The sequence below is a fragment of the Telopea speciosissima genome, chromosome 4, assembly GCF_018873765.1.
Source record: "Telopea speciosissima isolate NSW1024214 ecotype Mountain lineage chromosome 4, Tspe_v1, whole genome shotgun sequence".
In the NCBI taxonomy this organism is placed as follows: domain Eukaryota; kingdom Viridiplantae; phylum Streptophyta; class Magnoliopsida; order Proteales; family Proteaceae; genus Telopea; species Telopea speciosissima.
The window spans coordinates 10,153,526-10,177,740 of record NC_057919.1 but is presented as its reverse complement, the minus strand read 5'-3'; the positions used below and the strand labels follow the sequence as shown (position 1 = coordinate 10,177,740).

At 39.0% G+C, this 24,215-nt stretch overlaps 3 protein-coding genes and 1 long non-coding RNA gene across 7 annotated transcripts; 1 reads left to right on the top strand and 3 right to left on the bottom strand.

Moving 5' to 3' along the window:
* On the top strand, positions 1 to 654 carry LOC122657973. Its single transcript, XM_043852794.1, has one exon. It carries the CDS (start codon positions 102 to 104, stop codon positions 549 to 551), a length of 450 nt encoding a protein of 149 aa, XP_043708729.1. The 5' UTR covers positions 1 to 101; the 3' UTR covers positions 552 to 654.
* Positions 655 to 2,207: 1,553 nt separating this feature from the next.
* On the bottom strand, positions 2,208 to 16,576 carry LOC122657963 (probable ubiquitin-conjugating enzyme E2 23). Of its 3 annotated transcripts, XR_006332394.1 has the most exons (10): positions 16,483 to 16,576; positions 13,498 to 15,532; positions 13,300 to 13,401; positions 12,916 to 13,044; positions 9,203 to 9,685; positions 6,909 to 6,978; positions 6,653 to 6,792; positions 4,655 to 4,966; positions 2,581 to 2,885; positions 2,208 to 2,411 (listed from the first exon to the last, which is right to left on the bottom strand). XR_006332394.1 is itself a non-coding variant. In XM_043852776.1 (9 exons), exons 2-9 carry the CDS (start codon positions 15,508 to 15,510, stop codon positions 2,634 to 2,636), a joined length of 3,501 nt encoding a protein of 1,166 aa, XP_043708711.1. In that variant the 5' UTR covers positions 15,511 to 15,532; positions 16,483 to 16,576; the 3' UTR covers positions 2,208 to 2,633. The 3 variants fall into 3 exon arrangements, 2 of the variants coding, with proteins under 2 accessions (XP_043708711.1, XP_043708712.1); XM_043852776.1 differs by having other exon boundaries at positions 2,208 to 2,885; XM_043852777.1 differs by lacking the exon at positions 16,483 to 16,576 and adding an exon at positions 15,664 to 15,907 and having other exon boundaries at positions 2,208 to 2,885.
* Positions 11,933 to 12,540, bottom strand: LOC122657975. The gene is made up of 2 exons (XR_006332395.1): positions 12,422 to 12,540; positions 11,933 to 12,239 (listed from the first exon to the last, which is right to left on the bottom strand). It is a non-coding gene; the product is annotated as an uncharacterized LOC122657975 (long non-coding RNA).
* Positions 16,577 to 18,863: 2,287 nt separating the features above from the next.
* LOC122657968 (probable 26S proteasome non-ATPase regulatory subunit 3) lies at positions 18,864 to 23,857 on the bottom strand. 2 transcript variants are annotated; one of them, XM_043852785.1, is made up of 9 exons: positions 23,694 to 23,857; positions 23,517 to 23,596; positions 23,211 to 23,401; positions 21,802 to 21,939; positions 21,567 to 21,703; positions 21,359 to 21,413; positions 20,871 to 20,981; positions 19,959 to 20,198; positions 18,864 to 19,540 (listed from the first exon to the last, which is right to left on the bottom strand). In XM_043852785.1, the coding sequence occupies exons 2-9, from the start codon at positions 23,593 to 23,595 to the stop codon at positions 19,025 to 19,027; spliced, it is 1,467 nt and encodes a 488-aa protein (XP_043708720.1). In that variant the 5' UTR covers position 23,596; positions 23,694 to 23,857; the 3' UTR covers positions 18,864 to 19,024. The 2 variants fall into 2 exon arrangements, with proteins under 2 accessions (XP_043708720.1, XP_043708722.1); XM_043852787.1 differs by having other exon boundaries at positions 23,517 to 23,605; positions 23,694 to 23,838.
* Positions 23,858 to 24,215: the final 358 nt, after the last annotated feature.

Sequence of the window (24,215 nt, the reverse complement as noted above, 5' to 3'; positions counted from 1 at the left end):
TCTCTTTCTCCCTCGCTCGCTCGCTCTGGTTTTTATTCGTTCCCTCTGAAACCCTAATCCTAACCTTTCGAATTCATCCTTATCGACAATCGCCGGTCAAAATGACTTTTACAGGTCGATTCCGCGAGCTCATGAAGAAATACGGTAAGGTTGCTTTAGGAGTCCACTTCTCCGTCTCTGGTGCCTCTATAACGGGACTCTACATCGCCATTAAAAACAACGTTGACGTTGAATCTCTTCTCAGCAAAGTCGGTATATCCGGTGTGGCCAAAGAAGAACCAGAGAGGATCGAAACATCGATGCCTCAATCCGAAACTCCCGATGGATTCGCCCTCGAAAAGACGCAGGAGCTCTACATCCCATCTGAAGAACAGTTGAAGAAGAAGTCTCGGACGGCCGAGTTGGCGGCTTCCAGTGGCGGAGCACTTGCCTTGGCTGTTCTATGCAACAAAGCTTTATTCCCTGTTCGGGTTCCGATCACTGTTGCTCTCACTCCTCCGATCGCAAGATTCCTGGCCAGGAGAAAAATTATCAAGAGCCATGGACTTTAGATGGTGGAAGCTTAATTGTATCCATTTGATTATTTATGTATTGACTCTTGAGATTTGAATCCAGAGAGAAGCGAGTTGGGGAAGACGAGGGGAGGATTTCCTTTCCTCTCAGTCAAATCAAATTGGGTAAAGTTTGTTTCTTTTTTAAACTCGTGTATTTGTGTGTGGATTCGAATTTGTTCATAATTTCAAGCTGAACCCAAATGAGAACAACTGAATATGTCATCTTCTTCTCTCAGTTGTACTTTTTGTTTCTTTCTTCCTCTTGATTTTCTGTGAGAGAAAATAGATTCATGTCCATTGTTTCGAGGTTCCTTAAAAGCAAATAAAAAGAAAAACAGTTCAGTCGACTGACTGTGTTATTGGTGTCTCTCTGGAGGGAATTTTTCCAGACGAACAAACTTCTAATATCTTGAGTAGTTCTTAACCATTTTTTTTTTTTCTAATTGTTGCTCTTCCCCCTTTCATCGTCCGCAACTCATTTTTCTAATTAGCTATTGGGCTTACCACCAATCTTGACTTATGGTAATCAAACTTACGTTCCTGCGATGCAAATTATTAAAGAAAAATATAATCAATGTTGGACTGAGTTTCTCTTCACCATCCACCCTTTGATTAGTGAGTTTGGAATTTAACAATGACACAAGAATCCAATCACAGGACCAGGGAAGAAAACTTAATCCATCAATGTTTAAACCTTTTAAGCTGGAACTGAGGAAGCTTCAATTACTTCAACACGCTCTTATTGGCCCCCGCCCTGGTGTTGGGGCCAAGCATCGATCCCCCCCTCCCGTTTTTTTTTTTTTTTCGTGTAGATGTCCCATTAGGGCATATTGACAACGGAATTTCTTGTGTTGAAAAAGGGCCTATTATATTCCCTCGGAAACGAGAACTGAGGAAGCGGCCCACTATACCGGTATCGATACGATACAATACTGATATCGGTCTGAATCATCAACGGTATCATATTGATAAAAGTCACGGCCAATCTGATACAGATACCTTAATCCATGGACTGGCTATGTGTCCGTCAATATCTTGATGGAGAATTTTGTTGGAGGCATAAAGGATGTTGTAAAGGACGACAGTCCCTTAATGCAAAGGAGTAAAGCATCATGGAGCAAAGAGTGATGGTGAAGAGCTAGGGTTTTTGCTGTGCTGGAGAGAGTTCTGATCGACTGTAGTTGGGGATGTTATGTCAAGCATCCAGTTCCTAGAACCCATTGCTCTCAAAGGCACCAAATCTATTTGTTAGTACTGTCCCATTTTGGACACTCGAACAATTCTGGTAATGCCAAGTCGTTCAATGTTTTAAGGTATATTGTAAACTAGATTAGTTTGCATCACCAGACTCTCCAAAAGTTCCTTGATGAACCAAAATTTACTGACTGGGCCAGTGTATAGGAAATGACTTCATACTAATTACAATCCAACGACAAATAAAACAGATCTAAGGTAGTGTAATTGATATTCCAAGACCAATATTTCTCTCCTAACACAAGAAAAAGGGGAGGTTCCATCATCAAAAAAGAAAAAAAAAAAAAAGAGGGGAGGGGGCTAAAAAACTTTCCTATTGACACTATGGACATTCTTTCTTAGTGGAAGTTCATTCATAAACCATGAAAGAAACAAACAAAGAAGAGAATAGAAGTCAGTGAAGCACCTGAAAAGAAATCTTTTTCTTGTATATGATAAATTGATATCCCATTATACCAAATCAATGTGAATGTGTCAACTACAAGTGAAAGGCTGATTGCAAGACTATATATACTTGCTCCCAATCTCTGGGATTTTATCACAGAGAAAAATTTTCACTATGACACAGAGGAGACCCCGTAACTTTGCTCTAAAGAACTCTATCTACTAAAAATAAAGAATGAAGAAACATTATGGTTCAGACAAGCTCTCAAACATGACAGAGGATGCCTCTTGCATGGATTATGCAGATCCAACGTTTCTATATATCAGCTAAACTTTACATTGGGGAAGTTCTTGAAAATAATCAACACCATAAATTAGAGGAGCTGACCTTGAATCAAAGAAAGATTTTGGGAGGTTAGCTCTTTTTGAAGATATTCTCCACTATGACTGCTCCAGGTGCTTGAATTCATGATAGTCAGCTCCAACCTTTTTTAGTGCCAGAAGTAGACCAGGCAGTATCTTAGCCAACACCAGCTTGAAACCAACAGAAGTTGAATTTGCTTCACCCTTGTCACTTATGGAAGCATCCTTTGACAGAGAACCAATTAAATAGCCTTTCTTATAGGCATCACACGCTCTAAGGATGTAAGAACCACGCATCTGGAAATGGTCTTTTATGAGCTCTTCGAAGTCCTAATACAACAAGAAAAATGGTTAAAATATATTCATAAATAGTAGAAGGGCAAAGGCTCTCTGAGCTAACCATGGAGGGTACGCAAGTACCCTTTCTCTATCTCTTGCCTCACATGAAATGACCTCTCTACCCTTCTATATATGAAACCGTTTTGTTGCTCTTCATTGGTGCACTCCCCAATGCCACTTGCTCAGAGAACCCTCCCACATACTTAAAATATAAAAAATTGATCTCAGGAAACTTTTGCAATTGATGAAAAAGAAAGGGCACCCTGTTGCATTCCAATGAATGATTTACTTTTACAAGTGCTTGTACATTGCATTGGCAAATCCTGAAGCCTAGGATCAAATTCCACATTCATCTTCCCCCCCCCCCCCCCAAAAAAAAAAAAGAGGAAAAAACCCAGTGTTTTCTTTCCCAGAAATAAGAGGAATAGCCATGAAAAATAAAAAACAAAATTATGTTCCTCGCTATCTCGACATGTAATTTCAGAACTGAATCTCCTCATCAAAATGCAAGAACCCCTCCACTCCCTTCCCAACAGACGTGTGTTCTTTCTCTAGAGGTGTCAAAAGAATTTTTAATTACACCATGTATTCTCACATTTAAACAAGCAAAGTCCACAGAAAACCAAATCTTTAGCACCTGTTTAAAGAGTGAGACGACAAGAAAATGCAGACAACCAGAAGAAATGATGAAACTTTTTTTTTCTACTTTTTCCTCACCCCCTCTTGGCAATGTGTCTACCACTAGCAGTGGTGCAAATCTTATCAAACTGTCCAACTAATGAAATCTTATCAGGTAGGTTTACTAAAAGTAAAAGATTCAGTCAGAATGTCAGATCCTAATCTAATCAATGGCTCTACAAAAATCAATCAATGGCTATACAGAGCATAAACAAAGTGTGCCACTTTAATCGGGAAGGAAAACAGTGCACCCCTGTAATATAATTTGTCTGCCTACAAAGATTGTCAAGTGTGATAAATCTCACGTTTTAAGGGGAGCTTGTTATTGCATTCATTACCTAGACATTCTTCACCAAGCATTAATCCAACCCAATTGGATGACTATTTCTCCTTTCTCTCTCCTTTTTAATGCATTAAACATGCTAAAGGTAGTATGGGCAAGGAAGGAAATTTTAAAGCACTTCATAATTCATATCCCAATGAACAACTAATTGGGACATAGGAATCCTCCAAAACAGATGATCTTTGTAGGACGAAGGGAGTAAAATGCAGTTGGTGGACCCAGATAAAGAAGTTGGCATCGACAGTCAGGCATAAGCCAAAACTAGAAAAATAAAACTACTTAATTTAGAGAATAAAATCATTAATTTTTTTCCTATGAGTAAAATATGAAAATTTTGCTAAAAATATAATCACTAGGAGACTACTGTTGTTACTTAAAGTGCTATGAAGTTTACTTGACATAAAAAAATATTGTTGAAAATAATAAGAATGCTGGATCAGTTAAAGTCGGTAACAGCCATTACGTTGAAGAATATTTAAATAAAGAACTTAATATTTGCATCAATTGCTGAAGATGGTTTCAGTTACCAACTTCGCTAGTTTAAAGAGAAGGATATCTACCCAGTGATATAACAAATGACCAATCAATTCATGCAAGAACAAAAAATGCAGGTTTGTCGTGGCAGAACCCAACCTTTCGGTTCCCGAATGGAAATCCTCAGGTCCCAACAAAATAGAACACTATAAATAAGACAACCCAAAGTGAAAACACAAGGAGATTTTTGGTTTGAGGTTATCACCTTGAGAGGCCTTCGCAGAAGATGCGTCATCAACTTGCAATTTAACAAGAAAGTGTTCTCATTGTAGGATAATGAATTCTTTTCTCCTTCCGTAGTCCCAACTTGTTTGTCAAACCCAGCTTCATTGAAGTATGGCTTAGAATTAAGCACCAAACCCTGGAGAGAAACCAGGACTTGAAGGATGCTTGAGGATGATGGGTCCCAGACTTCATTTCCTCGGCCAGCCCAGGTATTTAAAAGACTAAGGCAGACCTTGCCATCCTCATATAGATTAGGGTTTATCCTCCAGCCACCAGAATGATAATGCACTGACTTCAAGGTCAAAGAAAGAAAACAGAATATCAGGCCTTTTCGTAGCCAAAACCAAGGTTTTAGAGGGATTCATTATACCTCAGAAGGTGTGGGCGGTTACTATTATGTAACGGTCCTTATATTCTGTTGTCTTATTTCCTATTACTGAATATTGCATATATTAACTAATACAAAAATAAATAATATTATGATAACTGCAAATGTCAAAATGAGATCATACTGTCATAACAGTGAAACCATTTAATAATGATTGCTACTTCTTACGTCCATCATTTACACCATAAACTTAGAACATTTTAGAAGGCATGTGAGAGTTATGCCTACAAGCTTGCCTAGAGGCAAGGGTTGAAGAAAATGCCTCAAGGACTAACCTTGAAGGTCCATGCCTAAAATGCGAGGCACATACAACATGCCTGTCATCATATATTTGGGAGGTCCCAGCTGCTTCATACATGGTCCACAATAATTTTATCATTACGCCGCCATCTGGTTGGAAGTAAAGTGAAGAGAAGGGAGATAAAATTAAAACCAAGATCAATGGGAATGAGTTTGCTGGATGAGCACACTTATACAACACAGCTGGAGAAGCACCAAATTCTGCCACATGGCAGGTTGGAAGGTGCTGAAATTTTATGGACAGGGACCCCAAAGGCACCTGCTCACATATTAAGTTTCTGCCCAAACAAAGTTGGCCACATCAAAGAACAAAGCATTACAACAATACATGACTACATGGCCTCCCATGACTACGTATATGGCATGGAAATACATGGGGGGTCTAAATGATGGAATTTGAGTTTGAAATTTCACATGTGGCCTGTCCAGATCATTCCCTGGATATCAAATGGTCAGAAATTGCCACATCAGCCTTCCACATGGCACACAACTAGGTATTCCCGGCTTTAGATTCCATATAGGTGTACATAAAACCTTTTGACAAAATAACTATTGTAATTGTTACCAACAATGATTTTGTATCCAACTCAAAAACTTACCAAATCTAGTACCATTTCACCTTTCAATCATAATTACAAAAGTTACCATTTTCTTTCTTATATGAGTTTCATTTCACACCATTTTCCATTACTTGTAACCAGGCGGAACCTACATGATTAAGAATTAAATTCTTTAATCATGAAAAAGTTTAAAATGATGAGTACTTAATTGTAAATAATAGGAAAAAGTTAAAAATAACACTTCAATTAACTCAATTCAACTAAACTTATCCCAATTCCTTCTAAATAGGGTCAGCTATATGGATCCTGTTTCAACATTCAATTTTAATGTCATATTTGCTGTCAACTGGAGGCCATCCATGTCCCTTTCCAATTTTTTTCCCTAGTCCATTTTCGGTCTACCCCTCATTCGTCTAGATCCTCTGAACTATACCTACCATTCCCAATTACTGGTGTTTTTTCTTATCCCTTTTTTTGTAAGAATTTGTATGGATGACATATGTTTTCTCTACATATCTATTTATCAAAAAGTTGTCTCATGAGGCATATACTCCACAATTTGAGGCTTAACCTTGTGTTTTGTAAAAATGGAAGGCCACATGTCATGCTTAATTGATCATTACCATTATTAAAGCTGCCATAATGACCCTTCCAGTTTACAGGTCATTCAAAGAATGCCAAGGACAATCCTGCCTAAAAATCCTTGAGCAGCATATATAGATTATCTTACCGGCGGAACCTGAGGATACTCAGGTGGAAGATGAAAATCAAAGATGAACAAGCCATCCTGGTAAGGTGTCCCATACGCTCCAACAATGGCAGCCCTTAAGAGATCCATTCGATCTTCATAAACTCGCACGTATATCCCTTCTGCAAATAAGATATAGGATTTAAAGTTATAGGACACAAGCTAATTAAGCTAAAAAAAGATCCTCGACTCCCTGCCACATATTAGGCTCCCTTAAGAACTGATACATTAGCCATACCTGGAAGGTTCTTCTGAAGAACAGCCCAATCTTGCTGAATCTTCTTGAGCCACTTCCTTCCATTGTTATTCTGCAAATTCGAATGGTTAGTGTGCTCAGGTTAGTTATTTCTTAGGTGGATAATGTGCAATATGTGCAGCAATGGCAGACTTTCTACATATTCAGATGTACATAATTGACGCAAGCATTTCTAAAATAGGATACAAATGCCAATTAACACATAATAAGAACATGAGAAATTTTTGAAATAAATACTGAACATTTTATATTATGGAAAAATGCTTCCTCCATCGGCATGATCCAGCAGGCTACGTAGAATAATGATTTGGCAGTGTAACCATTGGATAGATATAAGACCTCCTTGATAGTTCGACCGTCAAATATATTGGCATATCTCAACTGTATGACCCACTGTGTATGAGAGTTGACATTTGGTTTTTCAGCAGTTCCTATTGAGCTTCTATAGAGTTCTCCCAGACTTGTCAGAGTTTTTTTTTAATAAACCTCCGTAATGGCACAAGGGGTTGTCAGATTGGTCTCAGATTTTGACAGTGGTTCGATGATGATGTAAACAAACATGTCCATCAAATCTGTTCCCCAACTGAACTGCCATATGACAGTTTTGAGGGTATGGCGTGATGAACCCCGCTCCCTATATTATTAGAAATCAATGAAAAAACAAAGAAATGAAAAAAAAAATCAAGATATTAGAAATTAAAATAAAAAGATATTACATGAGTTTTTCCTTTCTTCACATGATTTTTTCCTTTCTAAAAAAACTTCATCCAGGAAGGTAGATACGCCCATCAAGCACTTGAACCCACTTGGATCACATCTAGAGAAATAGAAACAGGCTGACTATTTACTGACACAATGAGCATAATGGTGTAAAAATATGACATATTTCCAGAAAAAACCCGTTACAGTAAGGCCAACAAAAATATGAATGGGTCTGGTTCTCTTATTTTATTCACCATTGAAATAGAACTGAATGTAATACAACTTTTATTTATTGTATTTAAAGGACATTTTGAATATAAAATAGATTTTCAGTCATAACTATCCCTCCATCCCACAATGACTCTCATTAATGTAGAACTGATTTTCAAAACTCAAAACAGCGCCAATAAACAAGATCCTTTAATCAAAGAGAAGTTCAGATTAGGGAGATAATAGATAGCACGAGATCAGATGGTTAGAATGGACTAAAACTCAAATTAAATTTAGTAATAGAGAATCAGAACACTTGCTGAAAATCTGAGATCAATCGGATGGCTGGATCAGAAAATATGGACCAATCCTAGTTAGACCAGGAAAGGGCAAAACAGTAACTTCGGGGGTCAAAACTGAAGTCAGAATTACAGTTCAGTTCTATCAATTGATTCTGTGTATGTATCAGAATTCAATCATATACAACAAAATTCATGCAAACTAAAAAAAAAAAAAAAAAAAAAAAAAACCTTGCATGTGGCTTTACAATAGAGAAGGAAGTGTAGGAAAATTCAGAACATGAACTTACTTCTTAATGACAGAACAAGAGATGCACATAACTAGCAAATCCAGTATTACAGTAGTTTCAGAATATGAGCAATCCACACGGGCTTCACACCACAAGGTGTTTGTTTGGATCAGACACCAATCAACCTTAATCACGCACAAGGGGTTTCTTGATCAAACACAAGAAGTCTTCAATAGAGAAAAAGAGCAACAAAAGCTTTTCATTAATCAAAATTCGTGTACAATGCAGACCTCCCTATTAAACTTATATAGAAGAATAAAAAATAGACTCCTACACTTGAAAGAAAAGGCCTGACTCAATCCCTAATAAATAAGGTAACCAAAACTAACTAGGAAACTGAAATAATAAAGAAAACTGACTCAAAACAGGACTGGACTAATAGAGTCCTAATCCAGCCTAACTAAAACACTTACTGCAACTAAAATAAAGAAATAAAGACACTTCACTAACTAATCCCATATGCCTAGCCTATACCCATATTATAGGCCCACTATAATGAAAACCCGTTGGACTAAAGGCCCAACACATATATAACCCAACCCAAGGCTTATTTCCATTAACATGAGCCCATTTAGGTGATTTAATTGCATCAGTCCTTGGATTTTTCTTAATGTCCCAAAATATTTGTCCATTGTAACACTTAATGAATTCGGTTTTTTTCCAAATATGTCAAGGATACTTATACGCTCAATAAAGATTTTGAAAAAGGATCACGTGGGTGGGGGAGCTGAACAGTGTGCTAATGGAAAAAATATCAAACAAGTTACATACGCACCTGTCCATTTGAACCAATAAAGTAGTGGTCCAAAGGATCTTTAGCAGTATCAAAACGTTTGAAGCTGCAAGCACCATCCTCATGACTTGTTGTCATGCTGAAAGCATCTGGTTCTTTAGACCGTAAGCTGCATAAAGATTCTGTTGCATCCAATACATCCGCACCCACTAAGGCATGTTCAGTAGTTTGAGGACCATAACCATCCACTGCATTAGATTCCTGAGAACTGGAGGCAGAATTTGTTACTCTTCTTCTCTCATTCTGTGATTCAGCTGCAGTCTCATCCCCAAATTCTGAACACAGAGGATCTGTCTGTTTTCTTCCCCTTGAGAAAAAGCCACTGACAAGTCTCGCAATAAACCCAAGGGCAGCTAATGATATAGATAGCGGTCCATTTCGTCCAGAACTGTTCTCTCCTGAATGAACTGTTTTGCTGTTTTCTGCCTCAGGATTGTTGTCAATGGCACTTTGCAGTTCAGCATCCTGAACATAATTATGTTGGAAGTCACAATCCATTCACTTAACCAACACAGAAAACCAAACAAGTAATATAAGAAGCCAGGAAATACAATATATCCAGCTGGTAAACCATAACAACAATCTCCCTCTAGGATTTTTTATTTTTTTTTGATAGATGTACTTCTTTCTATTTTCTCATCAATAAAATTCTAAAGAGTATGCCAGGGACCTCAAGTGATTTTCTGGGTTTTGGAAAGGGGGCAGGGGTAGAAAGAGAGATCTACCAAGGGCAAAGTGATGTCCAATGACACATGCATGGGCTCAACCAGCCATTTCATGTCCCCACCTGAAGATACCTAATATGGGAATAGTCCCAACAGAACAATTATAATCACCTGATCTATCACTTACTCCCAGAGTTCCCATAAGTAATGTGCATCATCTATGGTTAAGAACATCTTAGATCCTACTGGTATTTTTTTTAAATCTCTTTCCAGTGTAGGACATATAAATAAGTGTTTGTCCTGGTTTCCCACTAAGTCAAACTCCTATTTGGACTTTGATTTTTCAAAATCTGATAGTGTCATTGTGTTTAAATGGCCCAAAATAGGCTGTATACCGACTTTCATGCCCAAACTAGGTCAAAAACCCACCGAAACCATCAATCGAGTTAAAAAAAAAAATGCACCAACTCGCCGAGATCTCGGTCCAACTCGGTTTTTTGGCTGGGCGAAACCAGTACCGAAACCGAGTTCTTGAACCATGATAAATTATGGACCACACACACATGCATAAGCACTAGACAGATAGACTTCCTCCCAACATAACAACTCAACTCAACTCAACTCAGACTTATAAAAAAGGGCGTACCTAGTGCACGAGGCTTCCGCCACTGCGGGGTCTAGGGAGGGTCATAATGTACGCAGCCTTACCCCTGTTTTTGCAGAGAGGCTGTTTCCAGAACTCAACTCAGCCTTATCCCCACTAAATGGGGTCGGCTACGTGAATCCTTTTTCTCCAATCAGCCCTATTCAAAGCCATCCTTGTTACTAGTCCTAAGCTATGCATGTCTTTCCTCACCACCTCTCCTAGAGTCATTTTAGGCTTACACCTGGCTCTTTAAACTCTTTCAATCTGAATCAAATCACCCTCCATATTGGAGCATTCAAAAGCCTCTATTCACATGTCCATGCCACCTCAACAACTTTCTCGCAATTTATCATGTATTGGAGCTACTACTAAATTAGTTCTAATTTGTTCGTTCTTTATTTTATCATCCATCTCAACATCCTTATTTCAGCTACACTAAGTTTATTTATATGTTGTTTCTTCACTACCCAACATTCAACTCCATACATCATTTTTGGTCGTAGAATTGTGCTATAAAATTTTCCTTTCAGTTTTAAAGAAATATGTCGATCACAAAACACTCCATACGCACCCTCCCACTTCATCCATCCTATTCTAATTCCTTGTACAACATCATCCTCTATTTCTGCTTCATTAATCATGATTGAACCTAGGTACCAAAAATTCACACTTTGCGGTATCTCCCTGTCATCAATTCTCACCACCCCTTTTCAGTCCTATTGTTACTAAAGTTACACACCATATACTGTTTTACTTATCTTAAAAACTTTTGATTCCAATATTGATCTCCATGATTCCAAATTTGTATTTAACCCTACTTTTGTTTCATCCACCAAAACAAGATTATCAACAAAAAGCATACCCCAAGGGATAAAAGCTGATCTTGAATGTCTCTAGACAGCCCATCTATGATTGAGGCAAACAAATATGGGCTCAAAGCTGATCCTTGATGTAACCCAATCATAATTGGGAATTCACTACCCCCCCCCCATACACACACAGTCACTTTTAACCATTATACATATCTTTAACTATGTCCAGATATTTACTCGAAACACTTTTCTTCTCCAATACTTGCCAGATTAACTCTCTAGGAACTCTATCATAAGCTTTTTCTAAGTCAATAAAAACCAGATGGAATCCTCCTTACAATCTCTACATTTTTCCATTAGTCTCCTAAGCAAATAAATAGCTTTTGTGGTTGATCTTCCTACCATAAAACCAAATTGGTTATCTGAAGCGTTAGTTTCTTGTCTCAAGTGGTTTCAATTACACACTCCCATAATTTTATAGAATAAGTGTATAACTCATAAGTTTCATTCCTCTATAGTTATTATAGGTTTGAATATCATTTTTATTTTTATTATTTAAAGCTTCTCTTCCCTTTGTTTGGCATTTTTATTGTGCTCATAATCTTATTAAACAACTTAGCTAGCAAAGATATTCCATTGATTCCTAAACTATTCCACACCTCTATTGGAATACCATCTAGGCCTATTGCTTTACCTATTTTCATCTTCTTTAAAGATTTTTTTTAACTTCAGACACCCTAATTTTTTGTATATATCTAAGACTTGTGATTTCTTTATGGTTATTACAACCTTCTAAAACACTATTACTTGTATTGTTTTCCTTTAGTAAGTTGTAGAAATAGTTTTTCCATCTCTCTTTAATATCCTCATCATTAATTAATACTTTATCACCTTCACTTCTAATGCATCTAATAAAAGGGGTGTACTCAGTGCACGAGACTCCCACCACGGGTCTAGGGATGGTCATAATGTATGCAGCCTTACCCCCGCTTCGCGGAGAGGCTGTTTCCCAACTCGAACCTGCAACCACTAGGTTGCAATGGAGCAACCTTATCGTTGTGCCGAGGCCCGCCCTCACTTTTAATGCATCTAATATGGTTGAAAAAATCTACTCTTCCTTTCCCTCATTTTAGCTGTAGTTTATAGATATATTATTCCCCTTCTTTTGTGCTGAAATTGTTATAGAGATCCTCATATTTCTTAACACTTGCTTTCCAACTATCTTCATGGTTTCATATCTAGCAAATTTATACCATTTTAATCCTTCACATCCGTAGTCCTTTGCCAAGTTTCCCTAAATGAATATCGTTTTCTTTTAGATTCACCTAAAACTTCTTTAGTAACATTCTTAATATAAGTAGTCATCTTGTTCTACATCATATTAGTGCCTCCATCAATGTCCCACCTTCCCTGTTTTACTAATTTATCAATAAATGTCTTTTAAGCTTTTTTCTTTTAAGTTCCACTATCTTATTCTAGGGCAAATAATCACCTACGATTTAGCCTTTTAAAACACATATGTATGATCATTAATTTATTGACAATGATAGCAATATTTTAAAAGGAAAATACCTCTTCACAATTCTCAAGCACATCCATTTCTTCTTCATTAACTGTTTCCCAACTCGCCGCATCATCACTAACTTCACTCCCAGCTTCATCCTCATCCCGACTAACCACATAGATTGCTTGAGGCCCAACCTGAGACCAAAGATCAGTTACTTAAAGAACTGTTTGAAGTGCTGCAAAGGTTAAATCAACAGCTCCATTGTTGTGACTACAAAAACAGAATTAAAATAATTATTTGCTTTTGCACAAGTATAAACGCTCATAATGATGAGAAAGCCAAGCGACTGTTTTCTTATGGAACTTGAAACCATGGTATTAAATTCAAGAGACATGGAATACTTATTGGGAGAGAAGGCAATCAATATTAGTAAGGAACTGGATAGGTACCGTAGAAACCATCTCATCAGCCCATGTAACTTCAATGTCACCATCTTTAAGGCCAGTTATATTTCCTACCCAAGAGAGATCTGAGAATTCGGCATAGGTTTCCTCACATCCAGGATGACTTTGTAGGCCCCACTTAACATCTATAAGGCCAGTTATATTTCCTATCCAAGAGTGATCTAAGAATTCGGCATAGGTTTCATCATTGGACGTTTCATCTACGTCCTCACATCCAGGATGACTTTTTAGGTCCCGCTTAACTTCATTTGGTGCGTGTTGCTTTAATTCCTCAATGGAGTTCCTCAAACCAACAGCTTGACCAGAAGTTGAAACTGGAGACAACCGAACAACAAAATCCCCATAACAATAATCATAATCTGGATGTGCCTCAAGTTCATACGCGCTTACCACTTCCTCCTTATTGAACTCCCGGGGGTCTTCCGGCCTAGCTACTGGCTTTAACCACCTCACAATGGCTGTTTTCTCCTTTGCATTAACACTCTTCACAACCCCAACACGCCTCACTTCACTAGTTTCATCACTGTCATCTGAGGCCTTTTGCACCACGTACTGTTCCACAAGAAAATCATGATCCCCAGGAGTATCAATTGGAATTAAAGTGGTTGAATCCAGCCCAAGTTCTGTCTTTCCATCTTGCCAAGCTACATCTACTCTTGTCTTGGTATTTACTATCACAAGGGCTCTTTCAAAATTTTCTTCTTTTCTTCGAGCCTTCCTATCTCTTCTAACCACGACTCTACGGATTTTTTTGCGATGAATAGGCCAATTTTCATGCACAGGTTCCTTTGATCCTGACAAGACACCACAAGAGCTACATTCCGGTGAGACATTGTTTTCCATATTTCCACTTTTTTCATCCAACATAAAGGCTGTATCAAGATCCATGGCTTCAGTGTCTTGAGATGATGGGCAATCCACACCTAATTTCTCTTCAATGCCCTCTTCTGATCCATATCCACTTCCCGGATCAGCTGACACAAGTCCATCAATAATAGGATCTTCAGGTTTTACTCCTGTTGAACCTGTATCCTGTTGATTGGAAGATGATTGAGAATGCAACGGGAATAGACACCAGTCACCAAGCTGCCAATTGGCATGTGCAAGACATGATAATAGTTTCAGATTCTTTGGATTCTGCTCCTCAGCAGGAGTTTTCGCGGAACCAGAACCAGACCCAGCGCCAGCAGACGCTATCCAGTAGATAAACACAGACCCAGCAGTAACTTTAGTAACAGTACCTTCCAAACGGCTAGCTCTCCACAGCCCAAAAAGCCATCTAGCATTCTTGAAAACCGATGAAGAACTTGCTCTTACCCGCTGACCTGGGTAGTATTGAAAATGCCCATCTTCAAGATTGTGCTTGGAAACTGGTTTGAGCCGCAGAGGATCAGCTTTCGTGACTTTAGACATAGCCCCATCATCAAATAACACAGTTACATTGTTTAGAACATCATCAACTCTACCCAACCAAGGACCAAGAACCACATAATCACCAACAGAGAATTCTCGTACACGTTTCAAGTCTCTGGAGGATACATCCTTTATGATGGATCCATCAGCAGCTAATAAATCAACGGAGATATTGACATCCACCACAACACCCACTTGTCCTGTTGGGTCCGAAGCAGCCGCAACAACATCCCCATACAAAACGCCTCTATCTACAACAGTTATGTCATTGAGATTGTGTGCTGTCTCAGAGCGATCCATCCAAAACACCCTGACTTGGTCAGCTCGAAGAGGGTCACTCTTTGAAACACCTCTTCCATTCCTGTTGCCATTCCCATTAGAATCACCATCAAGCTCATCATAATCACAACCATCATCATCAACACCGTCATCATAATCATCATATTCGTCATCATCATCATCATCTTCTTCTTCATCATCATCATCATCATCATCGGTAATGTCGCTTTCTGAATCAGAATCACCAGCAACTTCTGTCACAACCCCAATTCGACTCCAATCTTTGTTGCACCTCACAACATCTTGTCTGTAAACACATGCCACATTGGTCTGGTTAACTGCAACCTCCCGTAGTCTAATTGCTTCTTGACTTTTACAATTTCCAGTTGGCCCTGAAGTAAAACCATTTGTTGCACAAACTGTCACCTTCAAGTTGCTCTGATCATTTACAGTTGGAGTAGGCTCCAAAACACTGGCAGTACCATTGTAATGCCCATTCTCCATCTGAGTCTTTGGATCAAAAGTTCTGAAAATAAAAGAAGAAAAACAAAAAGTCCAACGTCAAATCCTGTAGTAAATATCCACCACAATACACAATCACAACAATTCCACTTTTAAGGAAAGTTTTAGCGGTGAGCATGTGCAACAGCAGAAAACCAGGATGATTTCGTCAACAGCTATTTCTATGATCATAAGAATCAAAAGGCATGCATATATATCTTGAGAACCTAGATATTCGTGATATTCATCAGAATTGGAGCAGCATTTTGCATCTATTGTCCCTGAAACAGGAACCAAACCGATCGCTCAACTTAGAAATTCATGAAAGAAAGTAGTATACTTCCCACGTCATGTTAAACTAAAACTTTTCCACGGATTCATATAAAGTTCATAGCTACAAATTCAAATAAAAAGAAGGGTGGAGCTTGACGAAGGATTAACACCCAATCTTCCGACAGATAAATCCTGTCGTTCCAACCATATAGACTTCTCACCTCATGTTAAACTAAAACTTTCCCACGGTTCAATAATGAGTTCATAGCTACAAATTCAAATAAAAAAGGGAACGGGGCGGGACAAAGGATTAACACCCAAACTTCAGACCGATAAATTCTGCCGTTCCAACCATATATCCATCCATAAACAGCTCTATCCAGCTAGGTTCAAAAAATAAATACACTCTGAGAAGACCAATAGCATCCTCAACGTGGTACTCGTTCAGGAAGAAAAAAGAAAAAAAACCGCCGGGTTTCAAAAGCTAAAACAAAACAGAGAGAAACCCTAAGCAGCTGACAATCAGCAGACAAACCGATCCTCGGGTCGAAGAGACGACACTTCACAAATCAAAACAATAATTTAACGGAGGTCGAGTTCTTTCCGATAAATCCAAACTCGATTGAATAGTTTAACAGTAAACAAATTAAAACCACCATTAAAAGAAAAAGTAAAAGGAATTTAAGTTTTAAGGACAAGAACCTTTATTGCAGGCGTAGAAGAATCTCGACACCAAGACAGAAAGAATTTGACCGGAAATCAGTCAATTGCGGAGAGCGATTAAGGGAGAATCAATGAAAGGCCTCTTTGGATGAACGTCTCGGCCCTCTTGTCCAATTCTACTGGTTGTGAATGTACAACTAAAGCAGCTGCAAGAAAGCGGTGCAGGAGATTTTTTTTCTTTTCTGGATTAATGTATTAGGCAATTGCCATCACAAATCCTCGCAAATCACAGTAGGAAGCAGAATCACAGTAAGCCCCTGCAATAGACACAGTAATTGTGTCATAATGACCAATTTGGATCCTCTACTGCCGCTGCCCGTCCTGCGCGTGCTGTGCAGACACAGCAAGGTGTGCAATTACCGTCTTACCCTTCTCTACCCAAGCACCTTTCCCGAATCGGGATAATGCGCTTTTGTCCAGTCCTAGTAGTTGTGAATGTACAGCCATGGTTTTAGTGCGCGGTATTGGAACGGGTATCAATGACCCGCAAAACCAATACAATATCAATATGGTATCGGCCTGGATCAACTATATCAGACAAAAATACCCCTGAATTTCCTTAAAAAACAAATTTTCTAATCATTTTACCCCTTGTCTGTACCATGCTATCGATATAGTATCAGCACGGTATCGATATCGGCGACTAGCAAAACCGATGCGTATCATTTGATACGGACGATACAATACCGATACTTAGAACCATGTGTACAACTAAAGCTGCTACAAGAAAGCGGTGCAGGAGATTTTTGTCTTTTCTGGATACATGTATTATGCAATTGTCATCGCAAATCCTTGCAAATCACTGCAATAGACACAGTAATAGTGTCATAATGACCAATTTGGATCCTCTACTGGCATTTCCTGTCCTGCGCCATGTTGTGCAGACACAGCAAGACTTGCAATTACCACCTTACCCCTACTCAAGTACCTGTCCAAGTGGGGGTAAGACAGTAATTGCACGCCTTGTTGTGTCTGCACAACACGGGGCAGGGAGGATCTAGACTAAGAATTTTTTTTTTAAATGGAATGACTTGACTTTTGGTCTTTTTACCCAAAAAAAAAAAAAATATGACTTGACTTTAGGTCTCTTTGAATTAAAAAAATTAATTAATTAATTAAAAACGTTTTATTTAAAGAGACCAAACCCCAATTGGTTTTACCGAACCAAACCAAACTGGTCCTACTTGATCGAACCGAACCACACCACGCGAGTCATATGATATTGCAGATACTTCCGCATTTTTTTTTGTGGGTAGAGGCAGATACTTCTGTCCACTCTATGATATTGCAAATACTTCCAACTTCCGAGGTTCAAGAGAATACACCCGTGGTGGCTGAAAGTTCTTAGTTGGAACTGTCTGAGTATTGAGAGATCTTTGATAAATCAAATAGACAAATATTTTGGAATAAATTGGTCTCTTTGGGAGCTCAGACAAACTGGTTATTAGTGTTTGGTGATTTTAATTCACATCTATCTTAGCAAGAAGAACAAGGGGGCAATTGCATTGATACACGAGATATGGCACAATTTCGTCTATGATGGATTCCTATCATCTAACGGATTTGAGTAGTCACAGCCAAATCTTTACAAGAAGTAACAAAAGACTTGGTAGTGCCAATGTTAAAATTCAAGTGGACAATGCGTTATGTAGTCAGGCATGGAGAGTACATCTTGACAATGCAGCAGCAGCAGCAGCAATGTTTGCTAAACCTGTTATTGGCTCAGACCATTCACCCTTACTTATTGAGAACGACAAGCCTTTCGCTTTGAATCCATCTGGTTTTGACATCTTGACCGTCAATCAATTGCTTTTAGTGCATGGTCTACTTCTTCTACGGGGACTTACTGATCAATTTTATATCAGAAATTGGACATTGCCGATAGCATTATACTAGGTGGAATATGGAGGTATTTGGCAATGTTCAGTTTAAAATTAAATCTTTAATGCAAGATATTGAGCCTCCACAAAGATTGCCATTTTCGGATTCTATCAAATCTCAAATAAATGATCTTACTTCTGCATTGAACAATGAATTGAAAAATGAAGAGGAACTATGGAGAAAAAAATCATGTATCACCTGGTTACGTGAAGGAGATAAGAACATCAACTTCTTTCATGCAACCACCTTACAGAGAAGCGACATCATAATTCTAAACCTTCTATCAAGAAACAAACACCTTAAATCTTCAGTCAACAAATATTTAATACTTTTTCTTTTCTTTCTTTCCTCTTACTTTTTTTGAGAGGGGGTGGGGTGGGGGGAGGATGATGTATAATCCTCCGACTCCATAAGCCAAGAAAGCACATCGGAGAAAATAATAATTGGTATTCCAAATCAATTGAAACTCTAAGAATATGGAAACAACAAAATCAATAATATTGGGAGAAAACAAAAGTAACTTCATCATCATTAATCCAAGAAATTGAGGAAATCCCTAATACCTCACCCATGACTTTTTGGCACAGTAGTTAAACAAGTACAGGAAATGCACCTTCAATCAGGAAAATCCAAAGGACAATCAAAATTCATCATCATCCTCCTCCGCGATATGCTTGGCAAGCTCTTGCTCCTGTTGTTGCCTTTCTCGCCTTTTCTCAGCACTCTCCTTCTCCTTCTTGTGGGAATTGGGTGGGAACCGCAGAGCCCGCACTGCCTCATTGTGCATATTGAGACAGAATGCAATCCTTGAGTTGAACGCAAACTGAGGCTCATTTGTGGAGTATACATCCCCAGTCTCCTTGGAAACCATCCACCCATTCGCATGATCCACTGTGGCGTCAATTGCACCATCTCGGATTGCCTTGGCCACAATACTCTCAGCATCAGCAACAGGGTTTGGCGAGTCCAACCTCAATTTTTTGGCCACATCTGCCAGTGAGATGCGAGAGTAAGAGATACTGATGTTGCGTAGCCCAGTTCTGATGACATTATGACGTAGCCTCACAATCAGATTGTGCGTCCGGTCCGAACCAAAGGTCCCCGCAAACTTCTCAGCAACAGTCCTAAAAAGCTCCAAATCACCAATCCGAACAGCCTGACAAAGTGCAATCCACCACACATCGTCAACCACTCTTGAATAATAGGTGCAATTACGTAAATCAATAGACTAAATCACATCCCCCACCCCAACCAAACCAAAACCCCTCCCCACCCCCCCCCCCCCCCCACCCCCAAAAAAAAAGGAAAAGGAAAGACCAAACACAACTCCCAAGTGCTATCTCACAGGCTGGTTTGGCCTCAATATGAACTTTACAAGGCTTGACTGTCTTACCAGCCAAGTCATGTTTGTTAGCCCATCAAGGAAACCCTGAGCTTTAAGGGGTCTGATGGAATAGGCAAATAGACCTATCTTATTCCACCAAGTCCACTTGCCAAAAAAGGAGGAAGCACCAAGACATGTGTTTCTTACAATATCCAAGGAACAATCTTTGAGTTCAGTAAACAGGACTAACATTTGTAAGTTCAAAGTATGGTCTCAAAGACTTCTTCATGCCTTTCTGCACAAACACAGTCCTCTCTGGAATCTCCCCCAGTAACAACCGGACTATGACAGCCCACTTGTTGCATAGAACTCGGAAGCCACGGGCTGCAACCGGGGCTTTTCTAGCGGCTTGTAAGAGACTCTCCTTTGCATCAGTGTACTCCAACTGGATAGTCCTTATCTTCCCAAGGTAGAAGAGATACCGACAAAACTGCATTGAGAAAATAGACAGTCTCAATAAGAAGCCATAGATTTCTGTATGCAAAAGGGTCATTACCATTTAACTCCAGTCATCAAAACTTCTGGCATTTATGCTATCAAACAAAAACAATCTAGTGGTGAAGGGATCAATTTGATGTTACCACAAAAAAAAAAAAAAAGGGTGCACCCAGTGCACGAGTCTCCCACCACTGCAGGGTCTGGGGAGGTTCATAATGTACACAGCCTTAACCCTGCTTTCGCAGAGAAGCTGTTTCCAGACTCGAACCCGTGACCTCTAGGTCACAATGGAGCAACCTTAACCGTTGCACCAAGGCCCGCCCTAAAACAATACTTATATAGTTATACCCGGAAGGTACCCCGAGCCTTAAAAAGTCATATTTCATTACAAATCATCTAAATATAAGACCTGTATCTGGGATACGAGTTTCTATGTAAATGTTTCCAATACTCCAATAGGTTACACATAGAAGATCAGCAAGGTGGGACTTATTTAAATGGGTATTCTTTCTCCTATTCAGTACAGCGGAGAGTACAAAAAATAAGCACTCCCATAATCTACCACATTTACACCATATACCATGCCCTAAATGTGTAATTTGGAAACTTCAGCAACGAAATTCAAAGAACAGGGGTATCGAAGACAATTAAATTTTATGCTTACCTGCTGATTAGAGTGTGCTTCAAACCGGGGTGCCTTAGATCTCAATTTTTCAGCTTGATCATACAAATTGTAATGCAGATAGTTGCGAAGCAGCAGGTTGAGTAGTGTTTCCTGCAGTACATAATAAAATACATACGAACACATATAATTCTGACATAAAATTAAATCTTACTTAATTGCAAAGTCATTTTAGTTATCAATTTGTCAGGTGATACAAAGATGTACAATTACAATAAGACATCCTTTTGAAAATAGAAATACATCAGCATTTCAGTCTGTAGTTCTCTATAAAAATTACCAAAAAGAAAAAACAAATTATCTACCAATGTTAGCAACATTATTCCTGATTGTACATAATTGGAGATATACCAGGTAAATGTATATCTATAGGCCCAAAAGTATGGATTCATCTTACTGGTGATGACCAGACAATGGTGAATACCTACAAAATTGGCATAAAGTTTATTTAAAACCATAATGGAATGTACCTGACCAAGCTCATCGTGGCGTAATGTGGCAATCCGATGCAAGGCAAGGAGGTTGCTAGTCATGGCAGGAAATACAAATCAGAGAAGAGAAGCATATTTAACGAAAAAATTACAAACCTTAGCACATGCATCCCCTTCATTTTTCTTACTACTGTGCATAAGCGTATACATATCTCAAGGGAAAGCATTGAGCTATTTTATGACTCACCCCCGAATTTCAGCAAGATCACCGGTAAGTTCATAGATGTACGAGTAATAGAAGTACAGCCTGGATGCTAGGACATCAACAGTTCTCCTATTCAGGTTCCTTACACGAGCAATGCTTGCAGAGGAACAAGCTTTGGCCTGCAAGACGAACCAAAGCCACAGAACAACATAAAAAGGCAGAACAATTTCAAAGCAAAATGACAGCATAGAACCCATCAATCTAAAGTTCATCTCACCTCATTGTATCTTTTCTGATCAATCAGAAATATCAGAACAAGCAAATAACAGTAAATTTCAAGCTCAGGCAGTGAGTGCTTCGCAAGAGTTTGAGCTGCAGATGTTGCAGTATCAACTTCCATATCATGCTCATCCTCCTACAGCCAAATTAAATCATATGTAAGACCAAACCACACATTGGTTAAGACTAACAGAATTTGTGCCTTAGCATGGTCTAAATCTGCAATAGGATAAGATTAACCTGAATGATAAGGCACAAATGAAATTGATCAGGAAATCTCAAAGACCTATCAGCACAGGTCAATGAACAAAAAATATGGTGAAATAGATCCAATACTGTAAGATTGGCGTAATAACAATAAATATATTAATTCAGATCATGAAAACAGTAATGCTAGGTGAAAGTGCAGACTTGGGATTGATTAAATTCCAAAAAGAACTTCAAAACAGTTTTAGGAAACCTGCACAGCAGCTGGAAGAGGCAGCAAACAACTAGAGGTGCAAGTCCATGGACTAGACAAGTTTTTCGAAAACCCAATCTCCCACCCTAGCCTGGTTTGGCTCAAGGTCAGGCTAGAAAATATCTACCCCAGACCAGCCTGTTGGAACAAACTAGGACAAGGTCTGGCCTGAAAAAAACCCAACTTTGAGCCAGGACAGGTTGAACCTTGCCTGAATAGTGATACAAAGATATATTTCTTAGGGAGGATGGAAAACGGTGGGTCTCAAACTCAATTCCAGTAGTTGATAGAACCATTAGAACACAAGAGCACCTTACATTACAGAAATATATATAGCCACAAAAACATAGAATACTTGTGTAAATCGGGCTCAAGTCAGGTCAAACCCACCGTGCCCAATCATCTATGGGTAGTTCAGTTTTCCGTTGCACTCTGATATCCATTTATTATCTTTTAACCTCATTGTGTGGTTTGTGACATGTAAGTACTGCTTCTGGATCCTTGGGGATTGGCGGATGTCGTAGGATATCCGGGTCACTCGCCTAAATCCTCCCGGGGGGTGGTTTAGGGTGTGACAGAGTAGTATCTCAAGCTGGGATTTCTCAATCATGTGAGTTAGAAACTGAACACAAACTTATACTTGACTAGAATGTTGGTTACATGTGCAGGTGCTTCTTATGGCACCAATGTATACAAAACGGATTACATTTCACGATACTACAAATGTTTTCAATTTTTTTGGATAAGTTTACTACAAATTTTAAAAGGTCAATGAAACGCTTTTGATCTGAAAAGAGACATTTTTCCACCAAATTTGTGCTCTAGTTATACAGAACCAACATATAATATTAAGTAAACCATCTCCCATGGAAATTGGCATTAATCTTTCCACAGGAATGAGTATAACCATTTCACAAGAACCAAATACGATAGGATTCATGGCTTACCTTGGGAAGATAGGAGCATAACCGAGTGTGAGCTTCAGAACCTGGCACAAGAGCAAAATTGAGGAATGCGGCTAGCACAGGAGCCTTAAGCTTCCGTCTCAATGCAATTGTGAGGCGAACGGCCCGCACGATCCGCCGGACCTCCCTGGCATAAGAGCCTGTCTCGATAAGAGACCCTATCTCCTTCAAAACTGAAAATCCTCACGAATTAATTAACTCACATATTGAAATGAATAATTGGAGAAAACCAACCAACCCCCAACGCCCCCAAAAAAGAAGGAAACTAGGGTTTATATCTTCTCTTACGCTGCAAAGTCGACGGAGCAGTAGAAGAAGCAGAATTCGAAGGAACCTGAAGCTCCTTCATCTCCACATCTTGCGTCATCCTGCAGAAACTACACTGATGTAACAGAAAATACAATAGACTGTGTGGAGAATTATACGAGTTTAGGAATTACAGAGAAAGAATCACAAGAAATTCACCTCGATTATCTGGAGAATAAATTGAACTAAATCTCGTACGGATCTACGCGATCCGCAGTTGATAAACTAGGGTTCCCAAGTCCCACCCAATCTTGCACAGAAGACTTTAGTATCCTATTTTCTTTCTCTGCAAGCTGAGAGCAAAGCAACAAAACGAAAAGACTCGTGGTCGAGGGTCTATTAGCATGACCATAAACCCCAATCAGAAGCCGTGGATCTAAAAAAAATCTGATAAATGATTAGGTAGGATTCCTGGGTCTACTCTGATCCGGATCCATCCGGACCAGGGATTGAACCTTCCCCATGGTTCGTAATTTTGGTATTGGTTATCGGATTGGTGAATCGGGCCAAATTGGACACATTCACCCTTGTTTTTAATAAAAATCAGTTTTTATTACTATTTCACCCTTGGGGAAATGGGTATCAGTCACTTTGGTTTCAACAGTAAATGGATTGATCGAGTGATGTTGTGTGTGGAACCATCTCAATATTCAATCTTTCTCAATCGAACCCCTCTCCTAT